This window comes from Chamaea fasciata, unplaced genomic scaffold (genome assembly GCF_029207755.1).
Source record: "Chamaea fasciata isolate MVZ Bird 193981 ecotype frontalis unplaced genomic scaffold, bChaFas1.0.hap1 SCAF_550, whole genome shotgun sequence".
Taxonomy (NCBI): Eukaryota; Metazoa; Chordata; class Aves; order Passeriformes; family Sylviidae; genus Chamaea; species Chamaea fasciata.
Window position 1 is genome coordinate 10816 of NW_027094635.1, and position 24946 is coordinate 35761.

At 60.8% G+C, this 24946-nt stretch overlaps 1 protein-coding gene across 1 annotated transcript; it reads right to left on the reverse strand.

The window, feature by feature from the left end:
- Window positions 1-17: 17 nt before the first annotated feature.
- UBA1 (ubiquitin like modifier activating enzyme 1) lies at window positions 18-24288 on the reverse strand. The gene is made up of 26 exons (XM_066208944.1): window positions 24200-24288; window positions 22436-22543; window positions 21231-21289; window positions 18045-18213; window positions 16109-16243; window positions 15426-15532; window positions 14680-14770; window positions 13758-13890; window positions 12918-13015; window positions 12121-12267; window positions 11534-11689; window positions 10974-11084; window positions 10382-10462; window positions 9480-9635; window positions 8335-8500; window positions 7495-7691; window positions 6555-6619; window positions 5468-5663; window positions 4858-4932; window positions 3658-3847; window positions 2929-3017; window positions 2737-2829; window positions 1953-2144; window positions 1192-1293; window positions 939-1039; window positions 18-329 (listed from the first exon to the last, which is right to left on the reverse strand). Exons 2-26 carry the CDS (start codon window positions 22541-22543, stop codon window positions 194-196), a joined length of 3153 nt encoding a protein of 1050 aa, XP_066065041.1. The 5' UTR covers window positions 24200-24288; the 3' UTR covers window positions 18-193.
- Window positions 24289-24946: the final 658 nt, after the last annotated feature.

A 24946-nucleotide genomic window follows, 5' to 3' on the forward strand; every position in this document is an offset into this window, starting at 1 on the left:
GACTCAGACACGCCCCCTTTTTTGCCAAGGTCTATGTTTATTGGGCGGGACCCTCGCCCCGCCCCCAGACCCCGCCCCCACCCAGGGGCGGGGCCGACACAACAACGACTATGGGGGAGGGGCGGGGCGTGACGGGGGCGTGGCCTGTGCGGGGGGCGTGCCCGGGCGGAGGGGCGGGGCGGCGGGGCGCCCCCTAGCGGATGGTGTAGCGCACGTAGGGCACCTCGATGTCGGCGTCGCTGTCGTCGTTGCAGCAGAGCTCGAACACCAGCGCCTTGACGTGGCGGCCCAGCTTCTTCTTGGACACCCGCGTGACGATCTCCGTCATCCTGCGGGGACAGGGGACACGGTGGGACACGGTGGGACACGGCAGGGGCGTGGGGTGTGGTCACTGTCACCCTGCGGGGACAGGGGACACGGGGGGGACACGGCAGGGACACGTGGCACGGGTCATCCTATGGGGACAGGAGGGGACACTGGAGTGCCAGGGCACACCCAGGGAGGGGACACAGCCACGCCCTGTCCCCACCCCTGGGACGTGTCCCCCACCACAGGACACATCCCTGCCATGGGCTGTGCCCGTAGTGCAACCCTCCTGTCCCGCCCCCTGCCCTGGACCCCACCCGTGTCCCCTGCTGTCCCCAGTGTCCCCTCTGTGTCCCCGGTGTCCCCCAATGTCCCCCAGTGTCCCTGATGTCCCCTCAGTGTCTCCAGTGTCCCCTCTGTGACCCCCAGTGTCCCCTCAGTGTCCCCAGTGTCCCCAATGTCCCCCAGTGTCCCCTCAGTATCCCCAATGTCCCCCAGTGTCCCCAGTGTCCCCCAGTGTCCCCTCAGTGTCCCCAGTGTCCCTAATGTCCCCCAGTGTCCCCTCAGTGTCCCCAATGTCCCCCAGTGTCCCAAGTGTCCCCTCAGTGTCCCCTCAGTGTCCCCAGCCCTACGGTTGGTCGTGGCGCTCGCGCAGCTTCGCCGCCGGCATGAAGAAGGAGTAGAGCATGGACACGCCCTGGGACAGCATCGTGATCTCCAGCCGGTGCTCCTTCTGCGGGGACACGGGGACACGGGTCAGGGGGCTTGGGGACATCGGCCACCACGGGGGCTTGACCTTTCCTCCTTCCCCAGCACTCCCCTCTTGGTTGGGGTCCCTCAGTTGTCCCCTTGTCCCCCCCAGTCCCTCCCAGTCCCCCCCAGTACCTTGAAGTAGGCGAGGAACTGGCGCAGGGTCATCTCCTGCCCGTCGGGCTGCAGCCCCTGCACCTCGAACCGGTCCCACAGCGTCCACTCCACCTCGTAGTACTGGGGACACGGCAGGGGACGGTCACAGCTGGCCCCACTGTGACCCCAAACCCCCCGTGGGGCCAAACCCGGCCCCAGTGTGACCCCAAACCCCCCGTGGGGCCAAACCCGGCCCCAGTGTGACCCCAAACCCCCCGCGGGGCCAAATCCGGCCCCACTGTGACCCCAAACCCCCCGTGGGGCCAAACCCGGCCCCAGTGTGACCCCAAACCCCCCGTGGGGCCAAACCCGGCCCCAGAGTGACCCCAAACCCCCCGTGGGGCCAAACCCGGCCCCAGCGTGACCCCAAGCCCCCCGCGGGGCCAAACCCGGCCCCAGTGTGACCCCAAACCCCCCGCGGGGTCAAACCCGGCCCCAGTGTGACCCCAAACCCCCCGTGGGGCCAAACCCGGCCCCAGTGTGACCCCAAACCCCCCGTGGGACCAAACCCGGCCCCAGTGTGACCCCAAACCCCCCGCGGGGCCAAACCCGGCCCCAGTGTGACCCCAAACCCCCCGTGGGGCCAAACCCGGCCCCAGTGTGACCCCAAACCCCCCGTGGGGTCAAACCCGGCCCCAGTGTGACCCCAAGCCCCCCGCGGGGCCAAACCCGGCCCCAGTGTGACCCCAAACCCCCCGCGGGGCCAAACCCGGCCCCAGTGTGACCCCAAGCCCCCGTACCTTGTTGCGGGGGCAGGCCAGGGGCTCGGAGAAGCCCACGAAGGGCAGGGCCAGGTTGAGGAAGGCGTTTTTGTAGGAGCTCAGCCGACGGTGCCCCTGCACCAGCTTGAAGAGCTCCAGGCAGGCCAGGCCCACCACGGCCGCCGTGGTGGTGGCGATGGCCGGGATGATCTTGCCCGCGATCAGTTTGCTCTGGGGACGGGGAAAAAAAATGGGAATTTGGGGAGGGGGGGGTGTGGCCCCAAAAACCAGCCTGAGGGTCCCAAAGGAGCCCCAGGGCCCCACGGGCACTGTGGGGTCGGTATGGGCTGGGTGTGTGCCCCACACATCCCAGAATAACCCTGGACGGCCCCACAGAACCCAGAGGACCCCGTAACAATCCCATAGCACCCCGTAACAGCCCCTAAAAACCCCACAGCACCCCATAATAACCCCATAGCACCCCATAACAACCCCAAAGCACCCCATAATAACCCCATAGCACCCCATAGCACCCCATAACCCCATAGCACCCCATAGAAACCCTTGGAATGCCCCACAGCACCCCATAATAACCCCACAGCACCCTTGATACCCCATACCAACCCCACAAGACCCTCACCCAGAGCGACACTTCCGTCCCACCAGTGCCCCCAGTATCCTCCAGCCCCTCACCCAGTGCCCCCCAGTTCCCTCCAGTGCCCCCCAGTTCCCCCCAATTCCTCCCAGTTCCCCCCAGTGCCCCCCAGTGCCCCCCAGTTCCCCCCAGTTCCTCCCAGTTCCCCCCAGTGCCCCCCAGTCCCACCTTGTGGCGGTCGGCCGGGGGGATGTCGTAGTTCTCCGCCCGCAGGTTGGAGGCGGCCACGATGAAATCCATGTGGAAATTGGTGTCATCGTCCTGGGGACAGCCGGGGTGGGTGGGGGGCACCCAAGGGTGGGTGGGGGGGCACCCAGGGGGGGTTGGGGGTCACCCGGGGGGGTTGGGGGGCAGCCCCACCTTCTCGAAGTCGATGGGGAACATTCTGAAGCCCGGCAGCTCCTCGGGGCTGGGCAGCGACGCCTTCAGCTCCTCCAGGCGCCCGTCGTCTGTGGGGAGGGGCACCCGTGGGACCCCCGGCACCCGTGGGACCCCCATGGGACCCCCCAGCACCCATGGGACCCCCGGCACCCGTGGGACCCCCCCAGCCCCTCACCCACAGTGACACTGCCAGGCCCCCAGTGCTCCCAGCTCATACCCAGTGTGGCCCTGGCAGCTCCCCAGTGCTCCCAGTAACCCCCAGCCCCTCTCCCAGTGCCCCCAGTGCTCCCCCAGCCCCTCTCCCAGTGCCCCCAGTCCCTCTCCCAGTGCCCCCAGTCCCCTCCAGCCCCTCTCCCAGTGCCCCCAGTGCTCCCCCAGCCCCTCTCCCAGTGCCCCCAGCCCCTCTCCCAGTGCCCCCAGTGCTCCCCCAGCCCCTCTCCCAGTCCCCCCCAGCTCCTCTCCCAGTCCCCCCCAGCCCCTCTCCCAGTGTTCCCAGTTCCCCCAGCCCCTCTCCCAGTGCCCCCAGTCCCCCCCAGCCCCTCTCCCAGTGTTCCCAGTTCCCCCAGCCCCTCTCCCAGTGCCCCCAGCCCCTCTCCCAGTGCCCCCAGTCCCCCCCAGCCCCTCTCCCAGTGCCCCCAGTCCCCCCCAGCCCCTCTCCCAGTGCCCCCAGTCCCCCCCAGCCCCTCTCCCAGTGCCCCCAGCGCGTACCCAGGGCGGCGCTGGCGCTCTGCAGCTCCTGGTCGGACACGTGGATGCGCACGCCGGCCTTGGGGGCGAAGGGGGGCACGCGCACGTGGCGCAGCAGCTCGGCCACGCCCGCGCGGTCCCGCGAGCCCGCGATGCCGTAGCTCTGCGCAAACAGGTTCGCCGCCGCCACCACGTAGTCCAGGTGCAGGGGCTGAGGGGACGCGGCGGTCAGGGGACGCCCGGAGGGGCACAGGTGACACCCGCGGGGCACGGGTGACAGGTAAAGGTGGCGGAGCGGCGGCCGAAGCGCGGCTGCCCAAGGGTGGGGTGGTGCTGAAGGGGGGCAGGGCAGCGCTAAAAGGTGACGCAGGTAAACACAGCCTGCCCCGGGTGGCACAGTGTAACAGGTGACACAGTGACTTAGGGGACACGGGTGACACGACACAGGTGACACGGGTGACACAGGTGACCCCCCAGGTGACACAGTGTAACAGGTGACACAATGACACAGTGACTTAGGGTACACGGGTGACCCCCCAGGTAACACAGGTGATCCCCCAGGTAACACAGTGACACAAGTGACACACAGAGGTGACACAGGTGACCCAGGTGACACACACAGGTGACCCCCCAGGTGACACAGTGACACAGGTGACACAGTGACCCAGGTGACACAGGCGACCCCCAGGTGACACAGGTGATCCCCCAGGTAACACAGTCACACAGGTAACACACAGGTGACCTCCAGGTGACACAGTGACACAGGTGACACAGTGACACAGGTGACACAGGGGACCCCCCCAGGTGATGCAGTGACACAGGTGACACAGGTGACACACAGAGGTGACACAGGTGACCCAGGTGACACAATGACACAGGTGACACAGTGACCCAGGTGACACAAGTGACACACAGAGGTGACACAGGTGACCCAGGTGACACAATGACACAGGTGACACAGTGACCCAGGTGACACAAGTGACACAGTGACCCAGGTGACACAGGTGACCCCCCAGGTGACGCAGTGACACAGGTGACACACAGGTGACCCCCCAGGTGACACAGTGACCCAGGTGACACACAGGTGACCCCCCCAGGTGACACAGTGACAGGTAACACAGTGACCCAGGTGACACACAGGTGACCCCCCAGGTGACACAGTGACAGGTAACACAGTGACCCAGGTGACACACAGGTGACCCCCCAGGTGAGCCCACTCACATTGTCGGGGTCGAACACGAGCGGGTGGGGGCAGCGCTTGGGCCCCGACCAGAACAACGTCCCCGAGTTCGTTTTCTGAGAGAAAAACCAGTCAAGTTAATGAGCAATTAACTGAGATCAATGAGCTACTTCATTGGACTTAATGGGCTAATTAGCTAATTTAATAAGGCAATGAGATTAACGAGTTGTGCAGCAGCTGGTGGATGTTGGGGTAAATGAGGTAATTGATTGGGGTAAACGGGGTAACTAATGGAATTAACCAGGTTAATCAGTGCTAACCCTGTAATTAATTAGATAAAGAAGTTAATTAACGTGTGCCCACCTGTCCCAGGGGGCAGTAGTGCAGCAGCTGGAGGACACTGGGGTAAATGAGCCATATTAGGGTTAACAAGGCACCTAACCAGCGCTAACACCGTAATTAATTACGTTAATGAGCTAATTAATATGCTCCCACCTGTCCTAGGGGGCAGTTGTGCAGCAGCTGGCGGATGTTGGGGTAAATGAGGTTGGGGGGAGGGGGGTAAATGATCTATATTGGGGTTAACACGGTAACCAATCAGCGCCAACGCCGTAATTAATTAGGTTAACGAGCTAATTAACGCGTGCCCACCTGTCCCGGGGGGAAGTTGTGCAGCAGCTGGCGGATGTTGTTGCTGTACTGGCGGTGCCAGTGGCGGCAGGCCCAGGCCACGCAGTCGGGCCAGGCGCGGGGCCGGTCGCTGACCAGGCTGCGCTGCACGGCCTCCAGCACCTCCAGCGGCTGCGTCCCCGCCAGGCGCAGCGTCCGCTCCAGGAACTTGGGGTCCCTGGGGGGAAATGGGGAGCAGGGGGTTAGGGGGTGAAGGGATCTGCTCCAGGAATTTGGGGTCCCTGGGGGGAAATGGGGAGCAGGGGGTTATGGGGGTGAAGGGATCTGCTCCAGGGACTTGGGGTCCCTGGGGGCAAAAGGGGGTACAGGGGGTTACAGAGGTGAAGGGATCTGCTCCAGGAATTTGGGGTCCCTGGGGGGAAAAAGGGGGAGCAGGGGGTTATGGGGGTGAAGGGATCTGCTCCAGGGACTTGGGGTCCCTGGGGGCAAAAGGGGGTACAGGGGGTTACAGGGGTGAAGGGATCTGCTCCAGGAATTTGGGGTCCCTGGGGGGAAATGAGGTGCAGGGGGTTATGGGGGTGAAGGGATCTGCTCCAGGAACTTGGGCTTGGGGTCCCTGGGGGAGAAATGGGGGTACAGGGGGTTACAGGGGTGAAGGGATCTGCTCCAGGAATTTGGGGTCCCTGGGGGGAAAATGGGGTGCAGGGGGTTACAGGGGTGAAGGGATCTGCTCCAGGAACTTGGGGTCTCTGGGGGAGAAATGGGCGTACAAGGGGTTATGGGGTACAGAGGGTTAAGGGGGGTCCCAAACAGGCCAAGGGTTTGCTCCAGGAATTTGGGGTCCCTGGGGGAGAAAAGGGGGTACAGAGGATTGAGGGAATCCCAAAAAGGTGAAGGATCCCTGGGGAAAATGGGGTGCAGGGCGTGCAGGGGGTTATGGGGGTACAAGGTCTGTTCCAGGAACGTGGGGTCCCGGGGGGGAAAAATGGGGTGCAGGGGGTTACAGGGGTTACGGGGGTGAAGAGTCCCCTCCAGGAACTCGGGGTCCCCGGGGGACTCCCGTGGGATCTGGGGGGATCTGCTGGGATTTGGGGTGCCCCACACTCACATCAGGTACTGGTTCACGTTCTCGGCCGGCTGCTTGAAGAGCCCCTCGAACTCGTCACGGGCCCACTGCGCACGAGGGGGTGTCACCGGGGGGGTCCTGGCACCAGGGCCCCCCAAAACGGGGACTGCAGGGCCCAGGGCCCCCCAAAACAGAAGCCAGGACCCTCCAAAATCATAGAACCTGCTGTCCGTGACCCCCCAATTAACAACCCCAGATCCAGGACCTCCCCAAAACCAGGGAACCCTGTGGCTGGAATCCCCCAAAACAGGGACTGCGGTGTGCAGGACCCCCAAAACCAGAACCCCGGTGTTCAGAACCCCAAAAAACCAGGGAACCTGGAGTCTGGGATCTCCCAAAACCAGGGAAATGTGTCTGGGATCCCCCAAAACCAGGGAACCTGGAGTCTGGGATCCCCCAAAACCAGGGAACCTGGAGTCTGGGATCTCCCAAAACCAGGGAAATGAGTCTGGGATCCCCCAAAACCAGGGAACCTGGAGTCTGGGATCCCCCAAAACGTGGATCCTGGTGTTCAGGACCCCCATAAACCAGACCTCCAGCGTCCAGGACCCCCCAAAACCCGGGAACCTGGAGTCTGGGATCCCCCAAAACCAGGGAACCTGGAGTCTGGGATCCCCCAAAACCAGGGAACCTGGAGTCTGGGATCCCCCAAAACCAGGGAACCTGGAGTCTGCAATCCCCCAAAACCAGGGAAATGAGTCTGGGATCCCCCAAAACGTGGATCCTGGTGTCCAGGACCCCCCAAAACCAGGGAACCTGGAGTCTGGGATCCCCCAAAATGAGACCCCGAGCGCTCTCTGAGACCCTTCAATCACCACCCAACCATGTGGAACCCCCATCCCCCCAAAAAAAACCCCACCTGGGCACCTCCCAGCCCCACCAGGCGCCGGCGGGGGGCGCACCTGGGCACACCTGGACGCACCTGCAGCGTGTGCTCGATGGCGTTGGGGAAGTTCTTGAGGGTGCAGATGGGGATGGCCTTCTCGGGGGGGTCCTGGCTGGAGCTGTAGGACTCGCTCAGGAACGGGATCACCACCTGCACGTTGCCCTTGGTGCCCAACGTGCCCGACTCCAGCAGCGGCTTCCGGTAATAAACGCAGCGCCGGTCCATGTACAGCCCTGCCCGGGGGGGTGTGGGGGGCAGTTATGGGGCAGGCCAGGGGATGTGGGGCACCCCAAAGAGCTCTGGGGCATCCTCAGGTAAGGGACACCCCACAGTCCACGCTTCCTAAGATCTCGGGGGGTTGTGGGACACATCATGAATATGGGGCACCTCAAAGGTTGTGGAGGACTCAGATTTGGGGCACAAGCAGGGGCTATGGGGCAGCCCCCCAAGGGTCCCCGTAATCCCCCAGGGGTCCCCAAAGCCCCCAAGGTCCCCCCAGCACCCCCTGAGGTCCCTGTGACCCCCCCAGCCCCCCAAGGGTCCCCATAGCCCCCCAAGGACCCACATAACCTCCAAGGTCCCCCCCAGCCCCCCAAGTGTCCCCAGTGCCCCCAAGGGTCCCCACAGCCCCCCAAGGGTCCCCAGTGCCCCCAAGTGTCCCCAGTGCCCCCAAGGGTCCCCAGAGCCCCCAAGGTCCTCCCAGCACCCCCTGAGGTCCCTGTGACCCCCCCAGCCCCCCAAGGGTCCCCATAGCCCCCCAAGGACCCCCATAACCTCCAAGGTCCCCCCCAGCCCCCCAAGTGTCCCCCCAGCCCCCCAAGTGTCCCCAGTGCCCCCAAGGGTCCCCACAGCCCCCCAGGGTCCCCCCGTGCTCACGCGCGTCCACGTTGTCCAGCGCGTTGGCCACGCCGTCCAGCCCCTCGAAGAAGTCGTCGTCGTAGACGCGCTCGGTGTCGGGGCCCACGCGGTCGGTGCGGCTGCTGACGCGCAGTGCCGGGTTCATCTCCCGCGCCGCCGCCGCCGCCCGCTCCGACTTCAGCTTCTGGGGGGGGAAATGCCCAGGGCTTGAGACACGCCCCTTGGGACACGCCCATACAGGCCACACCCCTTTGACATTAGCAAAGAAACTCAAACGTTGACGTTCAGCACAAAAAAAAAATCAATCGTTGGCGTTGGTTGAGAAACTCAACTGTTGAAGTTGAGCACGAAACTCAATCGTTGACGTTGGCCACAAAGCTCGACTCATCGGCGTTGACCAAGAAACTCAACTGTTGATGCTCAGCACAAAAATCAACCGTTGGTGTTGGCCATGAAACTCAACCGCTGACGTTTGCTGAGAAGTTCAACCATCGGCATTGGCTGAGAAATTCAACTGCCGATGTTGAGCACAAAACTCAATCGTTGGCGACCCAAGAAACTCAACTGTTGGTGTTGAGCACAAAACTCTACGATAGGCGTTGGCCAAGAAATTTAACAGTTGGTGTTGAGTAGGAAACTCAAGCGTTGACAATGGCCAAAAAACTCAACGGTTCATGTTGAGCACCAAGCTTGATCATTGATGTTGACCAGAAAACTCGACTGTTAGTACTGGTCAAGAAACTCAACTGTTGGTGTTGGCAAAAAAACTCAACTGTTGGCCTTGGGCGCAAAACTCAATCCTTGGTATTAACGAGGAAAACGAATCGTTGACGTTGGCCAAGAAACCGAACCGTTAACGCCAAGCACAAAACTCAGTTGTTGACGTTGGCCAAAAAACTCAACTGACGCTGGCAAAGAAACTCAGCCGTCCACATTGAGAACCAAACTTGATGTTTGACGTTGGCCAAGAAACTCAACCATTGATGTTGACCACCAAGGTCAATCCTTGACATTGAGCACGGAACTCAACCGTTGACCTTGGCCACCTCAACGGCAGCATCCTAAGGATGGCTGCTCGCCCCCCGCTGCCTCCGCCCCTCGTCGTCCCCCCAAACTCCGCCCCTCCCTGTCCCCCCAGCTCCTCCCTCCCCGCCAGCCCTCACCGTGACGTCCCACGGCCGGAAGAGGAACTGGCGGTTGAGGTTGGACTTCTCGATGGTGTCCATGTCGGTGACGGTGACGCTGCCCTCGGGGCCGCAGCCCAGACCCACCATGGCGAAGTTCTTGAGCAGCTCGCAGCCGATGGCCCCCGCCCCCACCTGCCGGGGACACGTGGGGACACGTGGGGACACGTGGGGACAGAGCACCGGGTGGCCCACAGAGTTGGGGACGTGTGGGGACACAGCAAGAGGTGGCCCAGGGCAGTTGGGGACACATGGGGACGTGTGAGGACACAGCAGAAGGTGGCCCAGGGCAGTTGGGGACACATGGGGACGTGTGGGGACACAGCAGAAGGTGGCCCAGGGCAGTTGGGGACACATGGGAACGTGTGGGGACACAGCAGAAGGTGGCCCAGGGCAGTTGGGGACACATGGGAACGTGTGGGGACACAGCAGAAGGTGGCCCAGGGCAGTTGGGGACATGTGGGGACATGGGGACAGAGGTGGGGACATGTGGGGACATGGGGACAGAGGTGGGGACGTGTGGGGACAGGAGCACGAGGTGGCCCAGGGGGGTTGGGGACACACACTGGAAAAGGGATGGGGGCGAGGGGACATTTTGGGACACTCAGAGGACACTTGAACAAAGTTGGGGACACGAGGAACATCAGGGACACGCAGGTGACACGAAGGAACAATCAGGAAACGCGCGAGGACACGTGGGGACACTCAGGGTGGCGCGGGAGGGCTGGGGACACACAGGGGTGGCAGAGGTGACACTTGGTAAACCCATGAAGGGAAACTTGGTGACATTTGAGGGACAGGTGACAACACAAGAGACTCGTGGACGACAGAGAACACGGGTGGGGACACTGGGGACATTTGGGGACATTGGGGACACTGACCACAAAGTACTTCTGGGCGCCCAGCTTGGCCTGCAGGTCGGCCCCGAACACGGCGATCTGCCCATCGTAGCGGCTGTTGCGCTGCGGACGATGTGACACCGGCGTCACCTGCCTGTGTCACCTGCCAGGGGACACCCCCGGGGCTGCAGAGCCACCACGGGGGCCCAGGGGTGACAGCAGCCGTGGCTGAGCGCCCTCAGCACCCAGGGGTGCTTGGTGGCCACCCCGACCCCGTGTGACACCAGCTGTCCCCAGCGGGGTGACCAACAGATGTCCCCTAACAAATGTCCTGCAACCAATGTCCCCCCCAAGGTGACAGCACCCAAGGGTGGTCCCCAGCCCCCTCGAGTGTCCCACAGCCCCCCAGGGGTGTCCCCAACACCCAGAGGTGTTCCCTAACCCAGGGAGTGTCCCCCAGACCCCCCAGGTGTCCCCAGGTGTCCCCCAGGTGTCCCCTCACCGGCCGGCACTGCTCCTCAGTGAGCAGCATGTCGCGGTTCTCCTCAGGTGTCCCCCAGCCCCCCCAGGGATGTCCTCAGCTCCCCCAGGTGTCCCCCAGGTGTCCCCCAGGTGTCCCCAGGTGTCCCCTCACCGGCCGGCACTGCTCCTCGGTAAGCAGCGTGTCGCGGTTCTCCTCGGGCAGACACTCGAGCGCGTCGAAGTAAAGCCACTGCGTGATGGGCGTGAACTTCCCCGACACCGCCTGGGGACAGGGACAGCCCGAGGGCGTGTCAGGGACACGGACAGGGACAGAGACAGCCTGGGGGCGTGTCAGGGACAGGGACAGCTTGGGGACATGGCAGGAACAGGGACAGGGACATCCTGGGAACACACCAGGGACAGGACATGGGGGACACATCGGGGACAGGATGTCGGGGGACACGTCAGGGACAGGGCAAGGACAAAGCAGCACCTCAGGATGACATGTCAGGGACGGGGACAGGGAGACACATTAGGGACATCAGGGACAGGGACAGGGGGACACACCAGGGACAGGGCAAGGACAAGGCAGTGACCTCGGGGGCGAACCCCTCAAGGACACAGGTGACACCAGGCAGACACCCGGTGGCCATGGAGCGACTCCAGCTGTGACAGGCGGTGACAGGAGGGGACAGCAGCCCCGGGTGGCCCTGGGGACACGGGGCACGGTACCTTCATGACCTCCTGCGCGGCCAGGCCGCCGATGAAGGCGTTGACGGGCGCCAGGTCCCCGGTGGCCTGGAAGGACAATTCCCGCACCAGCTCCTCGTCCAGCTCGGCCCCTCCGGCCACCTCCTTGGTCAGGGCCACCACCTCGGCTGCGTCGCCCTGCGGGGACAAGGACACGGGACACGCCGCCGGGGACACGTGAGCACGGCGGGGAAGGGCTTGGTGGCCTCCACGGGGGCACAGCGTCACCGAAGGCCGGTGTTTGTGACACCCCCAGATGATGGCACCGGTGTCCCCGAGACATCGTGGCACTGCGGTGGGAAGTCCTGTTGGTGCAGGACCTGGTGGCTCCATGTCCCCAGTGTCCCTCCAATCCCCAACCACCCCCAACACCTCTGATGACCCCAAATTCTGGTGGGGCCCTGGTGACCTCAATGTCCCCAACACCCCCAATGTCCCCAGTGCCACCAGCTGATGACAAGGCCCTGGGGGCGGCCATGATGGGGCAGACATGGTGGCCTCCACCATCCCCACCATTCCCACACCCTGCTGTCCCCACGGTGTCCCCGGTGTCCCCACGGTGTCCCCACCTGGTGGCGGGGCCGCGGGGCGCGGCCGTGCTGCCGCAGGAAGCGGTGCAGGCCCTGCCACGCCCAGTGCAGCATCGAGGGTCTCTCGGCCTTCCCGAAATCCGTCACCATCATCTCGGGCTCGGCCAGCGCGTCCCGCAACCGTTTCTGCGGGGGACGCGCCAGTGTGGACCAGTGTGAACCAGTACGACCCAGTATAGCCCAGTACAAACCAACATAACCCAATGTAACTCACTACAAGCAATACAGACCAGCATAACCCAGAACAAAGCAACCTCACCCACAACAAACCAATAAAAACCAATACAGACCGGTATAACCCAGTATAGACTAGTATAAACCAATACAAACCAGTATAACCCAGTACTGCCCAATATAAACCAATACAGACCAGTATAACCCGGTACTACCCAGGATAAACCAATACAGACCAGTATAACCTAGTACTGCCCAGTATAAACCAATACAAACCAGTATAACGCAATACTGCCCGGCATAAACCAATACAGACCAGTATAACCCAGCACAAACAAACATAACTCAGTACAACCTAGTATAAACCAGTGCACCCCAGTATAACCCAGTATAACCCAGTACAGCCTAGTAGAACCCAGTAACACCTTACTCCACTCAGTGTCCCTGAATTCCCTCCCAGTCTCTCCCAGTCCCCTCCCAGTGCCCTCCAGTCCATCCCAGTGTCCCCCAGTCCCCTCCCAGTGCCCCCCAGTCCATCCCAGTGCCCCCCAGTCCATCCCAGTGCCCCCCAGTCCCCTCCCAGTGCCCCCAGTGCCACTCACGAAGTGGATGTGCTTGGGCATCTTGACCTGGGTGACGATGCCACCCCGCACGTAGTCCCCGTAGCCGCTGGTGTCCCCAATGCTGAACGTGTAGGGCCCTGGGGACACCGGGGCGTCACTGGGGTGTCCCCGGGGCACCCCACTAAGGGACACGGGGGTCAGGGGCACCCCAAAAATGGACCCCAGGTGAGGGAGGCACCCCAAAAATGGGCTCCAAGTGTGCGGGGCACTCCAAAAATGGGCCCCAGGTGAGGGGAGCACCCTAAAAATGGGCTCCAAGTGTGCGGGGCACCCCAAAAATGGGCCCCAGGTGAGGGAGGCACCCCAAAAATGGACCCCAGGTGAGGGGGGCACCCCAAAAATGGGCTCCAAGTGTGCGGGGCACCCCAAAAATGGGCCCCAGGTGAGGGAGGCACCCCAAAAATGGGCTCCAAGTGTGCGGGGCACCCCAAAAATGGGCCCCAGGTGAGGGAGGCACCCCAAAAATGGACCCCAGGTGAGGGGGGCACCCCAAAAATGGGCTCCAAGTGTGCGGGGCACCCCAAAAATGGGCCCCAGGTGAGGGAGGCACCCCAAAAATGGACCCCAGGTGTGCGGGGCACCCCAAAAATGGGCCCCAGGTGAGGGGGGCACCCCAAAAAAGGTCCCCAAGTGTCTCAGAGACCCCCCAAGAAGAGCCCTAGGGGAGGGGGGCACCCCAAAAACGGACTCCAGACGTCAGAGGCACCCCAAAACCAGAGCTCAGGTGTGTGGGAGAGCCCAAAAAAGGCCCCAGACCCCCCCAGAAGAGCCCCAGGCGAGGGGGGCACCCCAGGAACGTCCCCAGGGGACGGGGCTCACCCAGCACCCGGATCTCCACGGGCCCGCAGCGGTTCAGCTCCTCCATCCCCTCCACCTCGGTGAAGGTGACAAAGTCGCCCGTCTCGAAGCCGTGACGCGCCTCGTCCAGGCAGGTCACCTCCCCGGGACAGCCCTGGGGACACAGCGGGGTCAGGGGGACACTGGGGACAGCCCTGGGGACACAGCGGGGTCAGGGGGACACTGGGGACAGCCCTGGGGACACAGCGGGGTCAGGGGGACACTGGGGACAGCCCTGGGGACACAGCGGGGTCAGGGGGACACGGGGGACAGCCCTGGGGACACAGCGGGGTCAGGGGGACACTGGGGACAGCCCTGGGGACACAGCGGGGTCAGGGGGGACATGGGGGACAGCCCTGGGGACACAGCGGGGTGAGGGGGACACGGGGGACAGGGACAGCCCTGGGGACACAGCGGGGTCAGGGGGACACTGGGGACAGGGACAGCCCTGGGGACACAGTGGGGTCAGGGGGACACTGGGGACAGGGACAGCCCTGGGGACACAGTGGGGTCAGGGGGACACTGGGGACAGCCCTGGGGACACAGCGGGGTCAGGGGGACACGCGGGACAGCCCTGGGGACACAGCGGGGTCAGGGGGACACGGGGGACAGCCCTGGGGACACAGGGAGTGCTGAGGGGACAGTGACACCCCTGAAGGGACACAGAAGGGACACAAACGGTGCCGAGGGGACAAGGCCACCTCTGGGAGGACACAAGGGGACACAAAGGGACACAGAGGGTGCTGAGGGACACCCAGGAACCCCTCGAAGGACACAGGGGGTGTTGAGAGGACACAAAAGCTGCTGAGGGGACCAGGACACCCCCGAGCTGTCCCCTCCCCTGGGGACACCCCCCGAGCTGTCCCCTCCCCTGGGGACATCCCCGAGCTGTCCCCTCCCGCACCTTGGTGACCATGGACACCATGGCACTGAGGGGCTGCTCGCCGTTGGGGTCTGTCACCACCATGTCGTCCCCAAAGTCACAGAACAGCTGCCTGCGAGAGGGGGGTCAGCGTGGGGGACCCCAAAAGGGACCCACCCTAAAACCCCCCAACCCCAAAAAGGGACCTCCCAAAATCCCGGCCCGAAATTCCCCGCCCTAAAAATCCCACCCCCAAAAAAATGGATTGCTGCCAAAAACCCCACCCCAAAATTCCCCCTCCCCCCCAAAAAAAGGGATCCCTGCCTGAAATCCCACCCCAAAGGAGACCCACCCAAAAGGGATCCCACCCCAAAGGGGATCCCACCCCAAAATCCCACCCCAAAAAAAGGGATCCCTGCCTGAAATCCCACCCCAAAGGAGACCCACCCAAAAGGGATCCCACCCCAAAGGGGATCCCACCCCAAAATCCCACCCCAAAGAGATCCCTGCCTGAAATCCCACCCCAAAGGAGACCTACCCCAAAAGGGATCCCACCCTAAAGGGATCCCACCCCAAAATCCCACCCCAGAGTTCCCCACCCCAAGGGGATCGCACCCCAAAAGGATCCTACCCCAAAAGGATCCCACCCCAAAAGGATCCCGCCCCAAAAGGTTTCCACTCCAAAAGGATCCCACCCCAAAAGGATCCCACCCCAAAATCCCACCCTAAAGGGACCCCACCCCAAAGGGATCCCACCCCAGGGGACCCCCGCGTCCCCCGTCCCTCACCCGAAGAGCCCGCGCGTGTCGGCCACCACCAGTTTGATGCCCTGGCTGTGGCAGAAATCGCCCACCCAGAGCTGCTCCTCCAGGGGGGAGTTGGTCAGGACCACCACCTGTGGGGAGAGGGCACCTGGGCACACACCTGGGCACACCTGGGCACGCACCTGGGTACACCTGTGCACACACCTGGGACACCTAGGCACACCTGGGTACACCTGGGCACCCACCTGAGCAGACCTGGGACACAATTGGGCACATGGCTGGGACACCTGGGCACCCACCCGGGTTACCTGGGACACCTGTGCCCCAGGTGGGCACACCCATCTGAGAGAGCACAACCGTGCCACAGGTGAGCACACCTGTCCCCAGGTTACCTGGAATGCCCCCCAGGTGAACACACCTGTCCCCCAGGAGGATACGCCTGTCCCCCAGGAGGGCACACCTGTCCCTGTCCCCCAGGTGAGCACACCTGTATCCCAGGTTACCTGGAATGTCCCCAGGAGGACACACCTCTCCCCAAGTGGGCACAGTTACCTGGAATGTTCCCAGGTGAGCACACCTGTCCCCAGGTTACCTGGAATGTCCCCAGCAGCTCCTGGGACAGCGGCTCCTGTCTCTAACCCTAACCCTAACCTGTCTCCCAGGTGATCACACCTGTCCCCAGGTGAGCACACCTGTCCCCAGGTTACCTGGAATGTCCCCAGCAGCTCCTGGGACAGCGGCTCCCGGGTGCTGCTCACGGCCACGTACGAGTTGAGCTCGGCCAAGCGCGGCAGCGTCGCCTCGGCCCGGCTGCGCCCCACGTCCTCCTCCCGCAGGTAAAACTGGGGAGAAGACAGGTCAGGAATCCCAAAAACACCCAAATAACCCCCAAAAACATCCCAAAAACATCCCAAATAACCCCAAAAAGTCCCAAAAACACCCCAAATATCCCCAAAAACGTCCCAAAAACACCCCAAATATCCCCAAAAACATCTCAAAAACATCCCACGTCCTCCTCCCGCAGGTAAAACTGGGGAGAAGACAGGTCAGGATCCCCAAAAACACTCAAAATAACCCCAAGAACATCCCAAAACCACTCAAAATAACCCCCAAAACACCCCAAAAACATCCCAAATAACCCCAAAACATCCCAAAAACACCCTCAAGCACCTCAAACCACCCCCAACTCCCCCCAAAATGCTCCCAAACATCCCCCAAACCACCCCAAACCCCCCAACACCTCAAACCCCCCTCAGGAATCCCACCCACAAATAACTCAGGCTTCGAAACAAGGTAATTAAAGAGAATTTTGGGTTAAAAACCCCCCAAAACCCCAAAAAACCTCCGAAGGAGCCACCTGGGAGGTCAGGTCTGCCCCAAAAACACCCCTCAAAGACCCCAAACCTCCTTCAGAACTTCCCTTTCCACCCACAAAAAACCCAAGCACCGAAATGACGTAATTAAGAAATATTTTAGGTTAAAAAAAAAACCAAAAAACCCCCCCAAAAACGCCAGAAAACCCCCCAAAAAAATCCCAAAACCCACCTGGGTGGTCAGGTTAGCCCCAAACACCCCTCAAAGCCCCCAAACACCCATCCCCTCCCAAACTCCCCTCAGAAATCCCACCCACAAAACTCAAGCGCCAAAACAATGCAATTAAAGAAAATTTTGGGTTAAAAAACCCCAAAAAACCCCAAAAAAACCCCAAAACCCCACCTGGGAGGCCAGGTTAGCCCCAAACACCCCTCAAAGCCCCCAAACACCTGTCCCCTCTCAAACCCCCCTCAGGAATCCCACCCACAAAAAAACCTCAAACGCCGAAACAATGCAATTAAAGAAAATTTTGGGTTAAAAAACCCCAAAAACCCCAGAAAACCCCCCAAAAACCCCCAAAACCCCACCTGGGTGGTCAGGTTAGCCCCAAACACCCCTCAAAGCCCCCAAACACCTGTCCCCTCCTAAACCCCCCTGAGGAATCCCACCCGCAAAAAAACTCAAGCGCCAAAACAAGGTAATTAAAGAAAATTTTGGGTTAAAAAAACCCAAAAACACCCCCCAAAAACCCCCAAAAAACCCCAAAACCTACCTAGGAAGCCAGGTTAGCCCCAAACACCCCTCAAAGACCCCAAATCCCCATCCCCTCCTAAACCCCCTTCAGGAATCCCACCCACAAAAAAACCTCAAACGCCGAAACAATGCAATTAAAGAAAATTTTGGGTTAAAAAACCCCAAAACCCCCCCAAAAACCCCAGAAAACCCCCCAAAAACCCCCAAAACCCCACCTGGGTGGTCAGGTTAGCCCCAAACACCCCTCAAAGCCCCCAAACACCTGTCCCCTCCCAAACCCCCTTCAGGAATCCCACCCACAAAAAAACCTCAAACGCCGAAACAATGCAATTAAAGAAAATTTTGGGTTAAAAAAACCCCAAAACCCCCCCAAAAAACCCCAGAAAACCCCCCAAAAACCCCAAAGGACCCACCAAGGAAGCCAAACATCCCTCAAAGACCCCAAATCCCCATCCCCTCCCAAACCCCCCTCAGGAATCCCACCCACAAAAAACTCAAACGCCGAAACAAGGTAATTACAGAAAATTTTGGGTTAAAAAACCCCAAAAAACCCCCAAAAAAACCCCAAAACCCCACCTGGGAGGCCAGGTCGGCCCAGGCTGCGGGCTGGGGGTCGTGCAGGGTGACGGATTTGACCCCTCCCAGCACCAGGTTCTTGGCCACCTCCACGCCCAGGCCCCGCAGCCCCGACACCAGCACGTTGGAGGTCTGCATGCGCTTCATGGCCTCGTGGCCCAGCACGTACCTGGGGGGGAAAAAGACCCCGAAAATCCGTGAGACGCCGAGAAAACGGCGATGGGAACTCGGGGGAAAACCCTCGAGTGCGTGTGCGTGCCAATTAATGCCGTGGATTCGTTTAAAAATCTTGAATTTAGGGGGAAATGACAATTTATGGAGTTCCTTTAAATCTGGAAAGAAGATAAGTTTATGGGGACCCCAAAAACCTCAGGGAGATCCCAAAAACATCAATGAGACCCCAAAAACCTCAATGATAACTCCGGGGAAAACCCTCAAGTGCGTGTGCGTGCCAATTAATGCCGTAAGTTCATCTAAAAATCTTAAATTTAGGGGAAAACAACGATTTATGGGGTTCCTTCAAATCTGGAAAGAAGGCAAATTCAAGGGGACCCCAAAAAATCTATGAGACCCCCAAAAACCTCAGACCCCAAAAACCTCAATGGGAACTCGGGGGAAAACCCTCGAGTGTGTGTGCGTGCCAATTAACGCCGTGGATTCGTTTAAAAATCTTGAATTTAGGGGGAAATGACAATTTATGGAGTTCCTTTAAATCTGGAAAGAAAATAAGTTTATGGGGACCCCAAAAACCTCAGGGAGATCCCAAAAACATCAATGAGACCCCAAAAACCTCAATGATAACTCCGGGGAAAACCCTCAAGTGCGTGTGCGTGCCAATTAATGCCGTAAGTTCATCTAAAAATCTTAAATTTAGGGGAAAACAACGATTTATGGGGTTCCTTCAAATCTGGAAAGAAGGCAAATTCAAGGGGACCCCAAAAAATCTATGAGACCCCCAAAAACCTCAGACCCCAAAAACCTCAATGGGAACTCGGGGGAAAACCCTCGAGTGTGTGTGCGTGCCAATTAACGCCGTGGATTCGTTTAAAAATCTTGAATTTAGGGGGAAATGACAATTTATGGAGTTCCTTTAAATCTGGAAAGAAAATAAGTTTATGGGGACCCCAAAAACCTCAGGGAGATCCCAAAAACATCAATGAGACCCCAAAAACCTCAATGATAACTCCGGGGAAAACCCTCAAGTGCGTGTGCGTGCCAATTAATGCCGTAAGTTCATCTAAAAATCTTAAATTTAGGGGAAAACAACGATTTATGGGGTTCCTTCAAATCTGGAAAGAAGGCAAATTCAAGGGGACCCCAAAAAATCTATGAGACCCCCCCAAAACCTCAATGAGACCCCAAAAACCTCAATGGGAACTCGGGGGAAAACCCTCGAGTGCGTGAGTGTGCCAATTAACGCCGTGGATTCGTTTAAAAATCTTGAATTTAGGGGGAAATGACAATTCATGGGGTTCCTTCAAATCTGGAAGGAAGGTAAATTTATGGGGACCCCAAAAACCTCAGAGAGACCCCAAAAACATCAATGAGACCCCAAAAACCTCAATGAGACCCCAAAAACCTCAATGAGACCCCAAAAACCTCAATGGGAACTCGGGGGAAAACCCTCGAGTGCGTGAGTGTGCCAATTAACGCCGTGGATTCGTTTAAAAATCTTGAATTTAGGGGGAAATGACAATTTATGGAGTTCCTTTAAATCTGGAAAGAAGATAAGTTTATGGGGACCCCAAAAACCTCAGGGAGATCCCAAAAACATCAATGAGACCCCAAAAACCTCAATGATAACTCCGGGGAAAACCCTCAAGTGCGTGTGCGTGCCAATTAATGCCGTAAGTTCATCTAAAAATCTTAAATTTAGGGGAAAACAACGATTTATGGGGTTCCTTCAAATCTGGAAAGAAGGCAAATTCAAGGGGACCCCAAAAAATCTATGAGACCCCCCCAAAACCTCAATGAGACCCCAAAAACCTCAATGGGAACTCGGGGGAAAACCCTCGAGTGCGTGAGTGTGCCAATTAACGCCGTGGATTCGTTTAAAAATCTTGAATTTAGGGGGAAATGACAATTTATGGAGTTCCTTTAAATCTGGAAAGAAGGTAAATTTATGGGGACCCCAAAAACCTCAGGGAGATCCCAAAAACATCAATGAGACCCCAAAAACCTCAATGGGAACTCCGGGGAAAACCCTCGAGTGCGTGTGCGTGCCAATTAATGCCGTAAGTTCATCTAAAAATCTTAAATTTAGGGGAAAACAACGATTTATGGGGTTCCTTCAAATCTGGAAAGAAGGCAAATTCAAGGGGACCCCAAAAAATCTATGAGACCCCCAAAAACCTCAGACCCCAAAAACCTCAATGGGAACTCGGGGGAAAACCCTCGAGTGCGTGTGCATGCCAATTAACGCCGTGGATTCGTTTAAAAATCTTGAATTTAGGGGGAAATGACAATTCATGGGGTTCCTTCAAATCTGGAAGGAAGGTAAATTTATGGGGACCCCAAAAACCTCAGAGAGACCCCAAAAACATCAATGAGACCCCAAAAACGTCGATGGGAACTCGGGGGAAAATCCTCGAGTGCGTGTGCGTGCCAATTAACACCGTAAATTCATTTTAAAATCTTAAATTTAGGGGAAAATGACAATTTAGGGGATTCCTTCAAATCCGTAAGGAAGGCAAATTTATGGGGACTCCAAAAACCTCAATGAGGCCCCAAAAACCTCAATGGGAACCCCAAACTCCCAGGGGAAACCCCTCAAAGTTGTAGGACCCCTTCCCCAGTTCAAACACGAGCCAATTAATGCTTTGAACTAATTAAAAATTCCCAAATTTTTAACGCGGAAAATCCCGATTTATGGGATTCTTTCAGATCTGTAAGGAAACCAAACGTTACAGGGACCCCAAAAACCGTAGGGAGACCCCAAAAACCTCGATGGGAACCCAAAACTCCCCCCTGGGGACCCCGAAACTCCTCTGGGGACCCCGAAGCCTCCCACGGGAACCCCAAAACTCCTGGAAATGGACCCCCAAACTCCCTCGGGGGGTCCCGAAATTCCCGCTGAGGTCCCCAAAACTCTCCTGAGGACCCCAAAATGGACCCAAAAATCCCCCCTGGGGTCCCCAAAACCCCCCTGGGGACCCCCAAACCCCCCCCCGTGTCCCCAGCACTCACAGCTGGCGGGAGTAGAGCCCCTCATCGATCTCGGCCTCGGCCCCGTTCTTCGCCATGCCCTGGGGACAGCGGGGACACGGGGGTCACCACGGGGTCACCAGGGGGACAGCAGTGTCACCACGGGGACACCGAGGGTGCCACTGGGCGCTGGGACAGCCCGGGACAGGGAGCAGGACCCCCAAGGGGTGGCAGTTGTGGTGACAAGAGCTGGGGAGGTGACACCCAGGAGGTGACAGTGCCCGTGGTGGAGGGGACACTGGGGACACTGGGGGACAAATGTCACCTGCAGGACCCAGAAGTGACACCCAGGAGGTGACAGTGCCCATGGTGGAGGGGACATTGGGGGACAAATGTCACCCTCAGGACCCACAGGTGACATCCAGGAGGTGACAGTGCCCATGGTGGAGGGGACATTGGGGGACAAATGTCACCCTCAGGACCCACAGGTGACACCCAGGAGGTGACAGTGCCCATGGTGGAGGGGACATTGGGGGACAAATGTCACCCTCAGGACCCACAGGTGACATCCAGGAGGTGACAGTGCCCATGGTGGAGGGGACATTGGGGGACAAATGTCACCTGCAGGACCCAGAGGTGACACCCAGGAGGTGACAGTGCCCATGGTGGAGGGGACACTGGGGACACTGGGGGACAAATGTCACCCTCAGGACCCACAGGTGACACCCAGGAGGTGACACCCCCCATGGTGGAGGGGACACTGGGGACGCTGGGGGACAAATGTCACCCTCAGGACCCACAGGTGACACCCAGGAGGTGACAGTGCCCATGGTGGAGGGGATACTGGGGACACTGGGGGACAAATGTCACTCTCAGGATTAAAAGGAACCCCGCAAGGGACAATAAATGACCCTGAGCAGAGGGAGGGGACAGCACGGGCCACCCCGAAGCCCCAGAGGTGCCACCATGTACCGCCCAGGTGACCCCAGGTGACACCATGTCCCCAGCAGCCCCCCAGGGGTGACAATGACTCCAGGGGCTCCTCAGGGGTGACAGTGACACCAGAAGGTCCCCAGGGGTGACAGTGACACCAGAAGGTCCCCAGGGGTGACAGTGACACCAGGGGCTCCCCAGAGGTGACAGTGACACCAGGGGGTCCCCAGAGGTGACAGTGACACCAGGGGCTCCTCAGAGGGTGACAGGGAGGTGACAAAGGTCCCAGGTCCCCGGGGGGTGGGGACACTCACGTTGGCCGGGGTGACGCTCGGGGACACGGGGGCGGCGGCGCGGCTGGAGCCCGTCGGTGGCTCTGACCCAGAGACGCGGCGCTTCTTGGACAGCGGGGAGCTGGACATCTGGGGACAGGGACAGGGACTTCAGGGACAGCAGGGACAGGGACATCAGGGACAGCAGGGACAGGGACATCAGGGACAGTGGGGACAGCTGGGGACAGGGACAGGGACATCAGGGACAGTGGGGACAGCTGGGGACAGCTGGGGACAGGGAAATCAGGGACAGTGAGGAGCTGGACATCTGGGGACAGGGACATCAGGGACAGCTGGGGACAGCTGGGGACAGGGACAGGGACTTCAGGGACAGCGGGGACAGCTGGGGACAGCTGGGGACAGGGACATCAGGGACAGCTGGGGACATCTGGGGACAGGGACAGGGACATCAGGGACAGCTGGGGACAGCTGGGGATAGGGACATCAGGGACAGCGGGGAGCTGGACATCTGGGGACAGGGACATCATAGACAGCTGGGGACATCAGGGGACAGTTGGGAACAGGGATGCTCAGGGACAGCTGGGGACAAGGTGAGGGTCAGGGGACAGCTGGGGACAGCTGGGGACAGCTTAAAGGACATCCAGAGACAGCGAGGAGCTGGAAATCTGGGGACACCTGGAAATAAGGACAGGTCAGGGGACACACGGGGACAGCTGGGGACAAGGACACGGGTAGGGGACACTTGGGGACATCTGGGGACAAGGAAAGGGTCGAGACATCCATGGGCAGAGGCGAGCTGGACATCTGGGGACAAGGACGGGGCAGGGGACAGCTGGGGACAGGGGAGAGCTGGGGACAGTGGGGTGCTGGACATCCAGGGTCACACGGGGACAGTGCTGGGGACACTGGGAGAGACACAGGGCAATGCTGGGGACAAGAGGGGACATCTGTGGTGACGTGAGGTGACACACAGGGCGGCACAGAGCGGGACACGGTGACACACTGGGTGACAAGAGGTGACACCAGGGCCAGGGGACGATGCTGGAGGTGGCACCAGGTGACACTGATGACGCTGGAGGTGGCACTGAGGGACACGGGGTGACACCGGGGATGGAGAGGGTGACGCAGGGTGACACCGGGGACACAGAGGGTGACACCAGGTGACACCAGGTGAACGGGGTCACGGGTGGGGCCACCAGGTGCCACAGCCGCCACCGGGTGTCACCGCCCCAGCGACACCGGGGCCGGACAGGGCGACACCAAGGGACGGACGGCGACAGGGAAGGGCGGACAGGGACACTTGGGGACACTGGGGGACAGCGAGGGTGGCACTAAGGGACATCAGAGCCCACGAGCATCCCCCGGAACACGGCCAGCCCCGCCCCCGCACCGAGAGCCCCGCGGGGTCCCGGGGGTGTCCCGGGGGTCCCATCCCGGGGGTCCCATCCCGGGGGTCCATCCCGGGGGTTCCCAGCCCGGGGGTCTCATCCCCGGGGTCCCATCCCGCTCTCGGGGCTCCGTTGCGGGTTCCCCATTCCCCGGGGGGTCCCAACGGTGGTTTCCCCTCCCCGGGGATCCCGAGCTGGGCTCGCCGCCCCCCCCCGGCCCGCGCCGCCCGTCCCGAGGGTCCCGCTGTGGGGGGGGCGGGTCCCCCTCACGGCTCCCCTCAGGCCCGGCGCCGGTTCCCGCCTCTCGCCCGCCCCGGGGCCGCCCCCCCGCGCCCCCCCCCCCGGCCGGGGCGGCCCCCGAGGAGCGCCGGGCTGGGTCCCGGTCCCGGCCCCGCACCAATGTCGCTGTCCAGGCCCCGCCGCCGGGTCCCGCCCGCTCCGCTCGGCTCCTCCGCGACAAGATGGCGGCCGCGGCCGCTGCCACCCGCCGCCCCCTCCCTGCGCGCGCCGGGCCGCGCCCCCCGCGCTCTGCCATTGGTCGGCGCCGGCCGCTGCCGCGCTCCCATTGGTCGTCGCCTCCCGCCACCGCCCGCCCCCTCCCTCCCCGCCTCGCTCGACGCGAGGATTGGGCGGGCGCGCCCCGGTTGACCACGCCTCTTTTCCTGCCTCAAAGCCCCGGATGAGGAAGGCCACGCCCCCCTGCGCGGCCTCGTGATAAGACCCAGTGCGCGCCGCCCCGACGGCGGCCGAGAGGGGACACGGGGCTTCAAAGGGCGGAGAGCGGGGGGTGATGGGGGGGTACGGGGGGCTTATAGGGGCTATAGGGGCCCATGGGGGGCTGCAGGGACCTCAGCGGGGCTTGTGTGGGGCTATAGCGGCCCATCAGAGGCTCGCAGGAGCCCACAAGAAACCGCGGAAGACTTTACGTAGTGTCATGCCTCATTGCAGGACTTCACAAAACACGGAGATAAAACATAAAAACGCGTCCTAAAGTAACGCCGGAACCTATAAAAACCTAAAGGGGGCCCCCGGAGCCACAGGCGGCTGGTGGGGTGCTACACGCAGGGGCGAAGTGAGGACCTGAGGGGGCTCTGGGGGGGTCTACGGGACCCCAGGAGGGCTGTGGGGAGCCTCGGGGGTCTAT